At 50.1% G+C, this 16,844-nt stretch overlaps 1 protein-coding gene across 1 annotated transcript in view; it reads right to left on the bottom strand.

Moving 5' to 3' along the window:
* LOC119957173 (cell adhesion molecule 3-like) overlaps positions 1-16,610 on the bottom strand; it is a 29,363-nt gene extending 12,753 nt beyond the window's left edge. The window contains exons 1-4 of the mRNA XM_038784966.1: positions 16,529-16,610; positions 13,061-13,453; positions 5,882-6,181; positions 2,877-3,152 (exon numbers count right to left, since the gene is read on the bottom strand). Coding sequence (XP_038640894.1) covers positions 2,877-3,152; positions 5,882-6,181; positions 13,061-13,453; positions 16,529-16,592 — 1,033 coding nt within the window. The 5' untranslated portion in view covers positions 16,593-16,610. The remainder of the gene's footprint in view (positions 1-2,876; positions 3,153-5,881; positions 6,182-13,060; positions 13,454-16,528) is intronic.
* Positions 16,611-16,844: the final 234 nt, after the last annotated feature.

The raw sequence follows: 16,844 nt of genomic DNA, 5'->3' as shown, positions 1-16,844 counted from the left end.
TGGAGAATCGAGCTCTCCGCCTATAATTACGAGATCTTGTATCGCCCCGGCAAGCTCAACGAGCCCCCAGACGCCCTCTCCCGAGGTACATGTGCCAGTGCACAAGTGAACCAGCTCCGTGCCTTGCACGAGAGCCTTTGCCATCCGGGGGTCACTCGCTTGTACCATCTGGTCAAAGCCCGCAATCTGCCCTACTCCGTCGAGGAAGTAATGACAGTCACCAGAGACTGCCAGGTCTGTGCGGAGTGCAAGCCGCACTTCTACCGGCCAGATCGCGCGCGCCTGGTGAAAGCATCCCGCCCCTACCACAGGGGGTTTGTCATTCAACCCTGTCAGCGAAAGCTCCGTTTCACTTCTGGGTCACAAGGTTGAAGGTTCAAGACTCACTCCAGGATCTTGAGCAGCAAAAGGAAACGATGTGGACACCCCCGTGCGGGGCAGGCGGAAACGCTGCACTGTGGGAGATGTCGTCTGATTGAATGACATGTTAAACCGAGGCTCCGTTTGCTCCCTCAGGGAGGACATAAAAGATCTCACGGCAAGACTTTGAGGAAGAGCTGGGGATGATTCCCTGACGTCTTGGCCTTTGCATCCCTGCTAAGCCGGAGACGGATCTTATTAATGTGGAGGGACTCGAAGCCCCGAGTGTGGAGACCTGGGTTAGTGACATGGCTGGGTTCCTCAGCCTCGAGAAAATAAAGTTTGCCTCAAGAGGGTCAATGGTCGGGTTCTCCCGGAGGTGACAGCCGTTCGTCAGCTTCCTCGGGAAAAATTAAAATGTCAGCAGATCCAGTATTCCGGGGGTGGGAGGGGGGATTGTTGTTGTACGGTTGAGGTGCGTGAAGATTGGGCTGGGGGGGGGAATATTTATTTTACCATGTTGATGTTATTGTTTATGTTACTGTTATAAAACATTTCAAATACCTTAATAAAATATTATTATTAAACACATTCCACACCTATGACAGGGATATGAGTGGGATAGCTCGATCTTGGTTTCGGACAAAGCTCGGCACAACATCGAGGGCTGAAGGGCCTGTTCTGTGCTGTACTGTTCTATGTTCTATGTTCTATGTCCTCGCAAATGTTTACCCCTCAGTCAACATCACCAAAACAGGGCATCTGGGTCATTTATCACATTGCTGTCAGTGAGAACTGCTGTGCGCAAATTGGCTCCTGCGTTCTCCACTTTACAACACTATTGTTCGACCTTGAAGTGCTTTAGGTAGTGAGAGATCCGACATGAAAGCAACTCCTTTGTCCTTTCTTTTCTATTCCACGTATTACAAATTAATTACAGGCGTTTACGTGTCGCACAAGCCTCGCTCCAGCTCCCTTCGTCTAACGCTTTCAACATGCAGACTTATCAAGTCACTTCTGAAACCAATTTGTTTCTCTTTTCTCCTGGAAGCACTGATAAGACCTGAATTCCATTATTCTAATAATTTATATTATTGGCACAAGTAGGCCTACATTAACACAGCAATGAAGTAACTGTGAAAATCCCCGAGTTGCCACACTCCAGCGCCTGTTCGGGTACGTTGAGGGAGAATACAGAATGTCCAATTCACCTAACAGCACGTCTATCGGGACTTGTGGGAGGAAGCCGGAGCACCCGTTTTTTTGTTTTTTTTCGAGGAGGTCACAAAGATGATTGATGCAGGTAGGGCAGTGGATGTTGTCTATATGGACTTCAGTAAGGCCTTTAACAAGGTCCCTCATGGCAGACTGATACAAAGGGTGAAGTCAAACAGGATCAGGGGTGAGTTGGCAAGATGGATACAGAACTGGCTAGGTCATAGAAGGCAGAGAGTAGCAATGGAAGGTGCTTTTCTAATTGGAGGGCTGTGACTAGTGGTGTTCCGCAGGGATCAGTGCTGGGACCTTTGCTGTTCGTAGTATATATAAATGATTTGGAGGAGCATGTAACTGGTCTGATTAGTAAGTTTGCAGATGACACAAAGGTTGGTGGAATTGTGGATAGCGATGAGGACTGTCAGAGGATACAGCAGGAATTAGATTGTTTGGAGTCTTGGGCAGAGAGATGGCAGATGAAGTTTAATCCGGACAAATGTGAGGTAATACATTTTGGAAGGTCTAATGCAGGTAGGGAATATACAGTAAATGGTAGAACCCTCAAGAGTATTGACAGTCAGAGAGATCTAGGTGTACAGGTCCACAGGTCACTGAAAGGGGCAACACAGGTGGAGAAGGAGATGTACGAGGCAAGTTTTTTACACAGAGGGTAGTGGGTGCCTGGAACTCGCTGCCGGAGGAGGTAGTGGAAGCAGGGACAATAGTGACATTTAAGGGGCATCTTGACAAATACATGAATAGGACGGGAATAGAGGGATACAGACACCGGAAGTGTAGAAGATTGTAGCTTAGTCGGGTAGCATGGTTGGCACAGGCTTGGAGGGCCGTTGGGCCTGTTCCTGTGCTGTACTTTTCTTTGTTCTTTGTTCACCCGGAGGAAACCCACGGGGGGGGGGGGGGGGGGGGGGGGGGGGGACGTGCAGGGTCCGCACAGTCAGTGACCCAAGCCGGAATCAAACTCAGGTACCTGGTGCTGTGAAGCAACAATGCTAACCACTGTGCTACCACTACCGCCCGACTGAGGTGCCAGAGGGTGTCCAGCACTGTTACCTGTTAAATAAATCTCGCTTCTGGGAGGAGGCAATCGAAAAGAAATATAAATGGGAAAAAATAAAATTGTGTCCGATTCTGGGCGTTGGGAGAAGTGAATGGGAGGAAACTAATTGGTAGCTCTTTCAGGGAGGCAGTGCAACGACATGAGGCCAAATAGCCTCTTTCCGTATTGTAGGGTTATATGATAAACCTGAGATGTCTTCGGTGCAAAGCCAATAGATACAAACCGGGTTGCAGGCCAATCACGTTGACCGCCACCGATGAAGTTCTTGTTCCCAGACTGTTCTCCGCAGAACAGCTGTAATTCCCTTGGTCACTGAGTGAAACGTTCACCACTCTGATCCTCAAATGAGTTGTTGTCTTGGCCAGCAAAACTTTTCCATTGAGGATCCAAGACATTTTAGCAACAGGGTTGCTTTTGGATATACATCGCAGCTCGAGCAGGTCACCTTCCATCTTCGCAAAGTCCTCCTGCGGTTGCACCGTGAGAGGTAGAGGAGCGTCTGTCAGGAAACAGCATTGGAAGAAAAGGTTGAGGAAATGAAATGAAAATGAAATGAAAATCGCTTATTGTCACGAGTAGGCTTCAATGAAGTTGCTGTGAAAAGCCCCTAGTCGCCACATTCCGGCGCCTGTCCAGGGAGACTGGAAGGGCCCACCTCCTGATTAAAGCAGTGGCTATCAGTAACTTTTCTCTAGTCTGGTGGCAGAATCATTCCTCAGCCTGGTAACGAGCCAAACGGACCAAAAGGACCTTGTCCGCCTGATGTCAACTCGGTGCTGAGTGAGGCAATCCTAGCGAGGGCAGCATGAATGGTGCTGGAGTTGGCCTCAGTGCCGCTTAGCTAGGAAAGGGAAGAATCAGCCGAGGTCCTAGGTCATTATCCAGGAATCCCAGCTTCCAAAGTAGGATTGGACTTGGCGATGTTATTCCCCCCTCCCCACTGTTGGATAGCTCACTGTCCTCAGGTAAAGATTGGCCACTCGGGGAAGGTCACGGATCAGTACAAGAGGCTATTCGGGCCATCACGCATAGGATGGCTCTTTGGCAGAGCCATCCAATCGGTTTCACTCCCCCTTCACCTTCTCTTCCCCCAGAAAATTCTTTTCAAAATATTTTTTTAATGGGAAGTGGGCATCACTGCCAAAGCCAAAGTTTATCGCCCATCCTTAATTGCCCTTAGAAAAGTGGCAATGAGAGATGGAGATGCAATCCAGGTGCTTGTTGGTTCTCCCACAGGGCTGGTAGTTTTCAAGTCCATAACTTTTTTTTAAATTTAGAGTACCCAATTAATTTTTTCCAATTAAGGGACAATTTAGCTTGGCCAATCCACCCAGCCTGCACATCTTTGGGTTGTGGGGGCGAAACCCACGCAGGCACGGGGAGAATGTGCAAACTCCACACGGACAGTGACCCAGAGCCGGGATCGAACCTGGGACCTCGGCGCCGTGAGGCAGCAGTGCTAACCCACTGCGCCACCGTGCTGCCCTTTCAAGTCCATAACTAACTCCCTCCTGAAAGATAGGATTGAATCTGCTTCCATCGCCCCTTCAGGTGACGCATTCCAGATCGCAAGAACTCACGACATGATAAAGACTCAAGAAAATATTTGGTGCGTGCCAGGGCTAATTGGTGGCATGATGGCACAGTGGTTAGCACTGCTGCCTCACAGCACCAGGGACCCAGGTTCAATTCCGGCTTTGGGTCACTGTGCGGAGTTTGCACTTTCTCCCCATGTCTGCGTGGGTTTCTTCCGGGTGCTCCGGTTTCCTCCCACCGTCCAAAGATGTGAGGGTTTGGCGGATTGGCCGTGATAAATTTGCCTTAGTGTGCAGGGATGTGCAGGTTAGGTTCCGGGATAGGAATTTGAGTTGCCCGCTGGGAATGGGTTCCGGTATTTACAGGTGAGGGATTTTGTAAGTAAGCAGGTGCCGTCCTTGCCCCACCTGCCACCCCAGAGGCTACAGGACAAGATGGTGTCAATAACCGGAGAAGCTGAGGGTAAAATGTCGGAAATATATAAGGAATTGATGGACTGGGAGGGAGCCCCGATAGAGGTAGTGAGGCGTACGTGGGAGGAAGAGTTGGGGAGGGAGGTGGAGGCTGGGCTGTGGGAGGAGGTTTTTAAAAAATTTTTTAGAGCACCCAATTAATTTTTCCAATGAAGGGGCAATTTAGCGTGGCCAATCCACCTAGCCTGCACAACTTTGGGTTGTGGGGGTGAAACCCACGCAGACACGGGGAGAATGTGCAAACTCCACACGGACAGTGACCCAGAGCCGGGATCGAACCTGGGACCTCGGCGCCGTGAGGCAGCAGTGCTAACCACTGCGCCACCGTGCTGCCCATTGGAAGAGGTTTTGACGAGGGTGAAGGCATCCTCATTGTGTGCTAGGCTCAGCCGTATTCAGTTAAAGGCGGTGCACGTGACTGTGGGCCGGGTGAGCAGGTTTTTTGAAGGGGTGGAGGATAGGTGTCGTCGGTGCTCTGGTGGGCCCGCGAATCATGTCCATATGTTTTGGGCGTGTCCAAAGGTTGGGGCATTCTGGCAGGGCTTTGCCGACGTTATGTCGGAGGTCTTGAAGGTGAAGGTGGTCCCGAGTCCCGAAATGGCGATCTTTGGAGCGTCAGAAGACCCGGGAGTCCAGGGGTCGAGGGAGGCCGGTGGTCTTGGCCTTTGCCTCCCCGGTAGCCCGGAGACGGATCTTATTGGAATGGCGGGACTCGGGGCCTCCAAAACCAGGAGTTTGGGTGAGCGACCGGGCAGAGTTCCTCAGGCTGGAAAAGATAAAGTTTGCCTTGAGAGGGTCTGTGAAGGGGTTTGACCGGAGATGGCGGCCGCTCATCGACTTCTTTGAAAACTTTTAAGATGTCCGCAGTGGGTAGGGGGATTAAAAATGAGGTAGAGGAGCTGCAGTGTGGGAGACAGGATAGTGGGGTGTTAGGTATTTTAGTGGTTTTGATTATTTGCAGCCCTGTTTGTCTTGTTTTATGGTTGTGTTTGATGTGTATACATATAAATGACTCAATAAAATAGTTTTTTAAAAAAAGGTTCGGTTATGGGATAGGGCGGAGTGGAAGCCGGAGCGGACCTAGGTAGGGTGCTCTTTCAGAGACTCGATGGGCCGAATGGCCTCCTTCGGCACTCTAGGGATTCTATGATCCTATGTATCGAGCAAAGAGTCAGCTCCAAGAAGGGAGAATTGGTTGTTCTATCTGTGCAGCACTTACATAAAACCTGGAGCCTTAGAGTCATCGATACCTTTGCAGATTCATGAGTGATGTGGCAAGTAACTGTTTTATCGTGATCGTCTGCTTGTGGTACAAATGCAATCATAGACGTAGCGTTGAAGGTTCCATCACAATGAGGGTTAGCCAATAACACAGGGTTGCCTTGCAGCTGTTTCTTAGCCAGCTGCCAATCCACCTCAATCTTATTTGGATAAAATCCGATCACATTCAAGAGCAGAATCGTCGGCTTGTTCGCCTCCATCGGGGATGTTAGGAACCAAGTCTCAGAAATTGAGACAGCTTAAACAACAGAAGAGAAAAGTATTAAAATACTTTGATGGACTTGTGCAGTAGAGTCATTGAGTCATAAATTCATACAGCACAAAAGAGGTCCTTCAGCCCATCAAGTCTTCACCGACGAACACTTCCTAGCAAATAGTCTTAAAGGTTAGAACATTTCAAGTCATCCATGTACTTTTTAACGGGTGTGAGGTTTCCTGCCTCTACTCCCCTCCCAGACAGGGGGCAGTACGTCCCAGACTCCCGCACCCCTCTGGGTGGAAACATCTTTCCTCAAATCCCCTCGAACCTCCTGACCCTCACTTTAAAATTATGCCCCCTTGTTATTGACCCTTCAACTAGCATGGTGGTTAGCATAAATGCTTCACAGCTCCAGGGTCCCAGGTTCGATTCCCGGCTGGGTCACTGTCTGTGTGGAGTCTGCACGTCCTCCCCCTGTGTGCGTGGGTTTCCTCCGGGTGCTCCGGTTTCCTCCCACAGTCCAAAGATGTGAGGGTTAGGTGGATTGGCCAGGCTAAATTGCCCGTAGTGTCCTAATAAAAGTAAGGTTAAGGGGGGGGTTGTTGGGTTACGGGTATAGGGTGGATACGTGGGTTTGAGTAGGGTGATCATTGCTCGGCACAACATCGAGGGCCGAAGGGCCTGTTCTGTGCTGTACTGTTCTATGTTCTATGTAAGAGGATCAGCTGCTTTCTATCCCACGCTATCCATACCCCTCATAATCTTACACAACTCAATAAATTCCCCCATCGGTCTTCTCTGCTCTAAAGAAAACAGCCCCAGCTTAACCAGTCTCTCTTCATCGCTCAAATGTTCCATCCCAGGCAACATCCTGATAAATCCCCTCTGCACCCCCTCCAGTGCAATCACATCCTTCCTAAAGCGAGGTGACCAGAACTGAACAATACTCCAGCTGTGGTCTAACCAAGATCCTGTACAGCTCCAACATAACGTCCCTGCTCTATGCCATGACTGATAAAGGCAAGTGTCCCGTCTGCTTTCTTAACTACGCTATTAATCTGTCCTGCCGCCTTCAGGGATCTGTGGACAAGCACCCCAAGATCCCGCTGTTCCTCTGAACTTCCTAGTGTCCTGCCATTCATCGAGTACTCCCTTGTCAGGGTGGCACACTGGCGCAGTGGTTAGCACCGCTGCCTCACGGCGCTGAGGACCCAAGTTCGATCCCGGCCCTGGGTCACTGCCTGTGTGGAATTTGCACATTCTCCCCGTGTCTCCCTGGGTTCCCTCCGGGTGCTCCGGTTTCTTCCCAAAGTCCAAAGGTGTGCGGGTTAGATGGAATGGCTGCCCCTTAGTGTCCAAAAGGTTAACTGGGGGTGGTGGGTTACGCGGATAGGGTGGACGCGTGGGCTTAAACAGAGTGCTCTTTCCAAGGCTGGTGCAGACTCAATGGGCCGAATGGCCTACTTGTGCACTGTAGGGATTCTATGGACCTATAATATACATACCATTAAATTAGAGGCCATCCAGCTTCACTTTACTCCCTTGGAACTCAACAGGGCTGAACTCCCTCTGTCTTGGTTCCTTTACTGTAGTGTACTGTGTCCTTTTTGGGCAGCACAGTAGTATTGTGGATAGTACAATTGCTTCACAGCTCCAGGGTCCCAGGTTCGATTCCGGCTTGGGTCACTGTCTGTGCGGCGTCTGCACGTTCTCCCCGTGTGTGTGTGGGTTTCCTCCGGGTGCTCTGGTTTCCTCCCGCAGCCCAAAGATGTGCAGGTTAGGTGGATTGGCCATGATAAATTGCCCTTAGTGTCCAAAATTGCCCTTGGGTAGGGTTACTGGGTTATGGGGATAGGGTGGAGGTGTTGACTTTGGGTAGGGTGCTCTTTTCAAGAGCCGGTGCAGACTCGATGGGCCGAATGGCCACCTTCTGCACTGTAAATTCTATGATAATCTATGATAATGCCCGTGTCTCCTCCCCTGCCAAACTAGTTTGAACTCCACCAAACAGCACCAGCAAACCCAAGGATGTTGGTCCCATTCTGGGTCAGGTGCAGACCGTCCCGCTTGTACATCTCCCATCTTCCCCAGAAACAATCGCAGTAATCGGGCAGCACGGTAGCATGGTGGTTAGCATCAATGCTTCACAGCTCCAGGGTCCCAGGTTCGGTTCCCGGCTGGGTCACTGTCTGTGCGGAGTCTGCACGTCCTCCCCGTGTGTGCGTGGGTTTCCTCCGGGTGCTCCGGTTTCCTCCCACAGTCCAAAGATGTGCGGGTTAGGTGGATTGGCCATGCTAAATTGCCCGTAGTGTCCTAAAAGTAAGGTTAAGGGTGGGGGGGGGATTGTTGGGTTACGGGTATAGGGTGGATACGTGGGTTTGAGTAGGGTGATCATTGCTCGGCACAATATCGAGGGCCGAAGGGCCTGTTCTGTGCTGTACTGTTCTATTTCTATTTAATCGCAGCTCCAGGGTCCCAGGTTCGATTCCGGCTTGGGTCACTGTCTGTGTGGAGTCTGCACATCCTCCCCGTGTGTGCGTGGGTTTCCTCCGGGTGCTCCGGTTTCCTCCCACAGTCCAAAGATGTGCGGGTTAGGTGGATTGGCCATGCTAAATTGCCCGTAGTGTCCTAAAATGTAAGGTTAAGGGGGGGTTGTTGGGTTACGGGTATAGGGTGGATACGTGGGTTTGAGTAGGGTGATCATGGCTCGGCACAACATTGAGGGCCGGAGGGCCTGTTCTGTGCTGTACTGTTCTATGTTCTATGATCCAGGAATCGATAAATCTTCCTCCTGCACCAACTCTTGAGCAATGCATTTATCTGCCCCTCTTCCGCTATTTCTGTGCTCGCCAGCATGTGGCACTGGGAGTAATCCAGAGAGAACAAACTTTGAGGTCCTGCTTTTTAATCAGCTGCCTTGCGTTCTGAGTCCATTCTACCTATCGCGTTGGCACCAACGTGTACCACGACCTCTGACCTATCGCCCTCCACCTTTTTTCCATGAGCTATGAGGAGGGATTGGTTCGGCTTGAGGCTGTTTCTCTTGGAGCAGCGAAGATTGAGAGGGGGCCTGATACTGACATCCGATCAGCGACATCCCTGACCCTGGCCCCAGGGAGGAAACACACCATCCTGTAGCCGCAGAAACGCTTGTCTGTTCCCCTCACTAATGAATCCTCTCTCACTATCACTCTTCCTTCCCTCTTCCACCCATCCTGTACAATTAGGGGACTTGTGGAGCCGGAAGCTTGGCTCCGACTGTGGCCCCGGCTATAAGCTCATATATTAGTAACTAATTAGGCGGCACGGTGGCACAGTGGTTAGCACTACTGTCTCACGCCGCTGAGCACCCGGGTTCGATCCCGGCCCTGGATTATTGCCCGTGTGGAGTTTGCACATTCTCCCCGTGTCTGCGTGGGTCTCACCCCCACAACCCAAAGATGTGCAGGGTAGGTGGATTGGCCACGCTAAATTGCCCCTTAATTGGAAAAAAAAAGAGGAATTGGTTACTCTAAAATATATTTTTTAAAAACATTCGTAACTAATTAGGTACATGATTTGCATTTAACAACATTCATACCATACAAAAGTTGAGAACGGTTATTTGCTCTTGTGTCGCATCAGTTCTCGTCTCTCATAGATTAATAAATGCAGAGAAGGAGACTATTTGGCCCATTGTGTCCATGCTGGTCAACAAATACCTGACTACATTCATCCCATTTTCCAGCACTGTAGACCTGGAGGTTACGGCAGCACAAGTGAAGATCTTTTAAAAAAAATTTAGAGTACCCAATTCATTTTTTCCAATTAAGGGGCAATTTAGCATATTCAATCCACCTAGCCTGCACATCTTTGGGTTGTGGGGGTGAAACCCACGCAGACACGGGGAGAATGTGCAAACTCCACACGGACAGTGACCCAGAGCCGGGATCGAACCTGGGACCTCGGCGCCGTGAGGCAGCAGTGCTAACCCACTGCACCACCGTGCTGCCCACAAGTGAAGATCTAAGTACTTTTAAAATTTTACCAGTTTTCTGACTCAATCATCCTTTCAGGCAGCGAGTTCCAAACTCTCACCACCCTCTGGATGAAAACATTTCTCCTCAACTACCCTCTTAGCCTTCTATCTCTTACCTTAATTCTATGCCCCCTGGTTATTGACCCTTCCAATGCCACTCACAAGCTTATACATTCTATCAGACCCCCCCCCCTCTCAATCTTCACTGCTCCAAGAAAACAGCCTCAAGCATAACCAATCTCTCCTCATAGCTCAGAGCCTCCAGTCCAGGCAACATCCTGGCGAATCTCCTCTACACCCTCCCCAGTGCAGTCAATTCCTTCCTCTAATGTGGTGACCAGAACTGCACGCAGTATTCCAGTGATGGCCTAACCAGCTCTAATCCCAGCCTGCGCTAAAGGTACTGGGTCACGCCAGGCGATTGTACCCATCTGCACCCTCACCCAAACAGCCTGATGGATGCTTGCAGACATTGAGTTGCTCCATGCCTTCGACGACAACCACGTTGAATGTGTCCTCACACGGACGGACCTGCACAGATTGATGGGCAGCTACTGACAACAGCAACCTACATTTATAAAATGCACTTTTTATATCGTTAAGCATCCCAAGGTGTATCATGGGTGCGTCGGGCTGGTTTAGCACACTGGGCTAAATCGCTGGCTTTTAAAGCAGACCAAGGCAGGTCAGCAGCACGGTTCAATTCCCGTACCAGCCTCCCTGAACAGGCGTCGGAATGTGGCGACTAGGGGCTTTTCACAGTCACTTCATTTGAAGCCTACTCGTGACAAAAAGCGATTTTCATTTTAATTTAATTTCCAACTTTGATACAGGCCCACAATGAGATATAGGGAGGGGTGGCCAAAAGATTGGTTGAAGAAAGAGGTTTTAAGGAGTGCCTTTAAAGAAAAAAATGGTATAAGATGGCGGTTAGGTTAAGGGAGAGATCTCCAAATCGTAGGCCCGAGGCAGCTGAGGGCACGGCCACAACAATGGGACATGGAAGCACAGGAGGTCAGAATTGGAGGAGCATTGAAGTTGAGGGGGATGGAGGCGATTACAGAGATAGGGAGGATAACCAGGAACCATCCACCATTTTCCCCTTCCAAGTCAGGGATTCCAAGGTCCCATTTTCCAACAGTTGACAGCTAACTCAGTACAGGCTAGGGATCAAATAGGAGGACTTTCCTCGTCTCTATCTGTCAGCTGGCTACTCTGTAAGTAAGCTGAGCTACCCCCACCCTGCATCCGTCCTACATTGTTCCCCGAGCTGAAAGAGGAGCAAGCTGATTTCCCGCTCGTACAACGTCCCAAAAAAGAAAAACACGAGAGAGGCAATCTTGCCCACTTTTTTGAAATGGCAACAAATCATTCCCAATTCCTGTATGTTAAGCGCCTCATTCAGCGAGCAACTGAGAACAAAGAACAATACAGCCCAGGCCCTCCAAACCTGTACCGGGTTTGACACCAACCTTTGCCGAAACCCCCAACCCTTCCTTGTGCTGTATCCCTCAGGAAATTCCTGAGAAATGCAGGTGAAGAAGGCGTTTGGGTTTATTACCTGGTCTGCCCACAGGGTTAATGCATCTTGGCTGCATCTTGTCCAGGGAGTGTCGCAATCGGCGATGGGAGGACAATGAATTGGATTAAACTGGATCAGGAAGGGGCAAGACAATATCGCCACTTGTGACTGCCTTTGGCTGAGGCTTGCTAGAAAAAATGTGTGGACTTTGGGTGGAAAATGGATTGAGCTCAACTGTTCACTGTCAAACAGGCCTTCTTGGGCTGACATGGGTCTCTTCAAGGATTCAGTACAGCAACAGATGATCCATTTTCTTACTGACAGATTGGATGGGAGGCCCAGGCTGTTTCCACTCGCGTGCTGAGGACTGAAAGCTCAGTTCCTGGGACTAATGGACATCAGACAACACCTGAGGCTGTCCGCCAATATCCAATCATCCCTGGGCATGCCAAGCGCTGGGGGAGTTTTGGAAGAAGGGGGTAGCAAGGACGGTGTCGAGGGTGGTGGGATCCAGGGTCAAGCCAGGCTGGGGACTCGCAATTTTTGGAGTTGCAGTGGAGCCGGGAGTGCAGGAGGCGATAGAGGCCGGTGTTCTGGCCTTTGCGTCCCTAGTAGCCCGGCGGAGGATCTTGCTTCAATGGAAGGATGCGAGGCCCCCAAGCGTGGAGGCCTGGATCAATGATATGGCGGGGTTCATCAAATTGGAGGTGAAATTTGCCCTGAGGGGATCAGTACAGTAGGCGGTGGCAGCCTTTCCTGTTCTTCCTGGTGGAACGGTAGGGAAATAGGCCGGCAGCAGCAGCAACCTGGGGGGGAGGAGTGGGGGATTTGGTTGGGTGGGAGGGAGAATTGTGTACATGGGTTTGTTGGATGTGGCGGGTGTTATCTCTTTCCTTTTTGTTGTTTGCTTTTTTTTTGTTTTAGTAGTTGCTTATGTAGTTGGGTGGTTGTTGTTCTTGGGTTTTTACCATGGTTGTTTTGTTAATATTGTTTTGTTGTTTATATTTTGTGAAAACCTTAATAAAAATTTTTTTTTTTAAATCCAATCATCCCGGGATACGTTATTTCCAAAAAAATAAAAGAAACGCACTGCAGACTTTGGAAATCTGAAATAATACAGAAAGATGCCGGGAACACCCTGCAAGTCAGTGGGGACTTGCATCGTGGGGAGAGAAACAGAGTTACCGTTTGGAGACCGTGTGACTCTTAAAGTTTTCCCTCTCCACAGATACTGCCGGACCAGTCGTGGCGTTCCAGGCATCTTTCTGTTTTCGGCGGAGTTAGTCCCGACTTTGCAAGTCCCTCTTCAATCCAAATTGGGAACGTGATGCTCGCACACTCGCCATGGGGGACCGGACTTCAACGGACCTGCACTCACCTTTGATAACCAGCTGCGATGCATCAGGCTCTCTTTGAAGCTTGCTGTTAACTGTGACGCAGAAATAGAATCCAGCATCTGACACGAGTAATCCTCTGATGTGGAGTTGGGCAGTGTGAAGGGAGCCCATCGAATTTGAATAACGTGAAGGGGTAGGACATCGGTGTACGATACTGGTGTCGATTATGACCTGGGCATCTTTATGGTCATGTTTATAATGTAACCATTGCAGATTATGTTGCTCAGCCAACCTCACAATGGAGATTTCTCTGGTCGCTTTGGGTGGCAATGTCGTTGCCTGGATGGACTCTGCATACTTACAGGTGATTGTCACATCTCCCTTCAGCACACCAGAAACTTTCTTTGTAAGTTGAGCATTGCAACCAATTTTCCCTGGAATATAAATGCAAATTAATAAGGGCATGGGATGGGTATTTCTAAATCATAATCACAGCGTACGACACCTCACTACAAAAGCAAAATAATATCGAGAGACTTGACAAAATTCTGAAAATCTACAACATAATTTTTTTTTTAAATTTAGAGTGGCCAATTCTTTTTTTTCCAATTAAGGGGCAATTTAGCATGGCCAATCCACCTGCCCCGCAGATCTTTTGGGTTGTGGGGGTGAGACCCACGCAGACATGGGGAGAATGTGCAAACTCCACACGGACAGTAAGCCAGAGCCGGGATCGAACCCGGGTCCTCAGCGCCGTGAGGCAGCAATGCTAACCACTGTGCCACCGTGCCGCCCTAAATCTACAACATCAATGGCAAATGCTGGAAATTCTCAGCAGGTCTGACAGCATCTGTGGAGAGAGAAGCAAGGGCGGGATTTTCCACTAACCAGCGGGGCGGGCTGTATCGGCGCGAAGGAGTGGCGTCAACGACTCCGGCGTGGGGCCGCCCGGAAGGTGCGGAATCCTCTGCCCCTCCGGGGGCTAGGCCACACTGGAGGGGTTGGCGCCACGCCAACCGGCGGCGAAGGGCCTCCGCCAGCCGGTGCGATTTGGCGCATGCGCAGGGGGTTTCCTCTCCGCGACGGCCATCGCGGAGCTTCACAGTGGCCGGTGCAGAAGAAAGGAGTGCCCCCACAGCCCAGGCTGGCCCGCAGATCGGTGGGCCCCGATCGCGGGCCAGGCCAACATGGGGCCTCCCCGGGGCCTGATCCCCCTGCCCTCCCCAGAGGACTCCGCAGGCCGCCCGGAGAGCCAGGTACCGCCGGTAAGGACTTGGTCTAATCCACGCCGGCGGGACTGGCCGAAAACGGGTGGCCGCTCGGCCCATCGCGGGGTGGAGTATTGCCGGGGGGGGGGGGGGCGCTGCCAACGGCCCCCAACTGGCGCGGCGCAATCCCCGACCCCGCAAAAAAACCGGCGCCAGAGAATTCGGCCGCCGGCGGTGGGGCTGCGGGACGGGATTCACACCGGTCCCGGCGATTCTCCGACCCGGCCGGTGGAGGGGGGGGGGGGGGGGGGGTCGGAGAATCTCACCCCAGGTCTCTGACGTTTCACCAGAATCTTTCATTGGCCAATTTGCTAAGATAAGGGATGGCTTTAGTCAGCACCTTCAGGACAACATATATTCATTTTTTTTTCTTTTTATAAATTTAGAGTACCCAATTATTTTTTCCAATTAAGGGGCAATTTAGCGTGGCCAATTCACCTAACCTGCACATCTTTTGGGTTGTGGGGGCGAAACCCACGCAGACACGGGGAGAATGTGCAAACTCCACACGAACAGTGACCCAGGGCCGGGATTTGAACCCGGGTCCTCAGCGCCGTAGGCAGCAATGCTAACCACTGTGCCACCGTGCTGCCCGACAACATGTATTCATGAAAATCGAACTAAATCAATCTCAGGTGATCCTCAATAGCACAGAGGACACACAACAATCTCTCTGTGTAGGGTGCTGCCTCAGGGGTGTGTTCCCTGATGACTGCACAGTTTCCCGAACCGTTCACAACCCCATATCTACTAAATTGTAGCGTGGGTAACATTGATGACACACAGATGCCAAGCAGTCCCCATCCACAACAGGAAGAAATGTAATAATCTCTCATTGACATTCAATGGCATTACCATCACCCACCAGAAATTAACTGGAGCAGTCACATATAAAAGTATGTAATATATATACTTTATATGTACATATAGATAAAGGGCAGGAGATATAAAAGTCTGAGAACACGCATGAACAGATTCAAAAACAGCTTCTTCCCCGCTGTTACCAGACTCCTAAATGACCTGATTAACACTACACCCCTGTATGTTTCACCCAATGCCGGTGTCTATGTATTTACATTGTGTACATTACGTTGCCCTATTATGTATTTTATTTTCTTTTTTTTAAATTAAAAAAAAAAAATAATAAATTTAGGTTACCCAATTATTTTTTCTAATTAAGGGGCAATTTAGCGTGGCCAATCCACCTACCCTGCACATCTTTGGGTTGTGGGGGCGAAACCCACGCAGACACAGGGAGAATGTGCAAACTCCACACGGACAGTGACCCAGAGCCAGGATCGAACCTGGGACCTCAGCGATGTATTTTATTTTCATGTACTAAATGATCTGTTTGAGCTGATCGCAGAAAAATACTTTTCGCTGTGCTTCGGCACACGTGACAATAAACAAATCCAATCCACTAAATACTGAGGCTACCGGAGCAATTCAGAGTGTGGGAATTCTGCAGCAAGTAACTCACCTCCTGGCTTGCTCTAACCTGTCCACCGTTCACCCCCAGGGGTGCGATGGAACGCCCTCAGCTCTCCACTCGCCTGGTTGAGTGTGGCTCCAGCAACTTCTCAAGAAACTTGACAAAACCCAGGGCAAAGCAGCCTGTTCCATCGGCACATCCATCCACCACATTAAACATGCGCTTCCTCCACCACCGGCGCACAGTGGCGGCAGTGTGCGTACCGTTAACAAGATGCACGGCAGCATCTCACCAAGGAACCTGAGACAGCAACTTCCAAACCCGCAACCTTGACCACCAAGCAGGGCCAGGGCGAAGGATACAAGGGAACACCACCAGTTGGAGGTTTGGCTCCAAGTCATTCACTATCCTGACATGGTAATATATCGCCATTCCCGCACACACTGCAGTACGACGTCTTGTCAGCTTTCGCACAAATTATGTCAATACATAGAAATATAAAGTACTGAAGTGAAACGAAGAGAATACCATTTAAAACAGGTGCAATCAAACCTGAGAGACTAAATGGAACCTAGTGTGACAGCTGAATAAACCCACCACCTTCAGGTCTTATTCCCAGAGTATCCCACTCCGCAAAACACAATAAAACGATCACTCCTCCAACTAGACACAATTCATTTAAGAACACGTCAACATCCACTCAATCCCGGGCGTAAATCCAAAAGCCGTGCTTTCCCATTCCCAAACTCAACTGAGTCGTTGATGTAGAGTTAAAGAGACAAATGAAAGTCAGAATGTCAAACTCGTACCTGTAGAATAAAGGCTGGTGACGGACATGTGCCAAAACAACAGGGAGCGGGCTAGACTATTCATGCTGCTCTCCTTCCTTCTGCAAAGCAACTGTGATGCACCTCAGCGGGAAGAGGAACCCCAGCGATGGTGCAATTATTTGTTTTCCAGTTCTTGTTCCCTTGTGCAATGGAGTATGATTCAATTATAACCATAAGATCCTGTTTTGACTAGCCTTTGAGATGTAATTAGTGAGAAGCACCAAGCCCTGAGCTCTCACGTCTTCCTTAAGACCATATGACAGAGGAGCAGAATTAGGCCACTCGGCCCATCGAG

Source organism: Scyliorhinus canicula, chromosome 25, assembly GCF_902713615.1.
Source record: "Scyliorhinus canicula chromosome 25, sScyCan1.1, whole genome shotgun sequence".
NCBI classification, from domain to species: domain Eukaryota; kingdom Metazoa; phylum Chordata; class Chondrichthyes; order Carcharhiniformes; family Scyliorhinidae; genus Scyliorhinus; species Scyliorhinus canicula.
The sequence above is the reverse complement of the archived record's forward strand: the minus strand, read 5'-3'. Positions and strand labels throughout refer to the sequence as shown.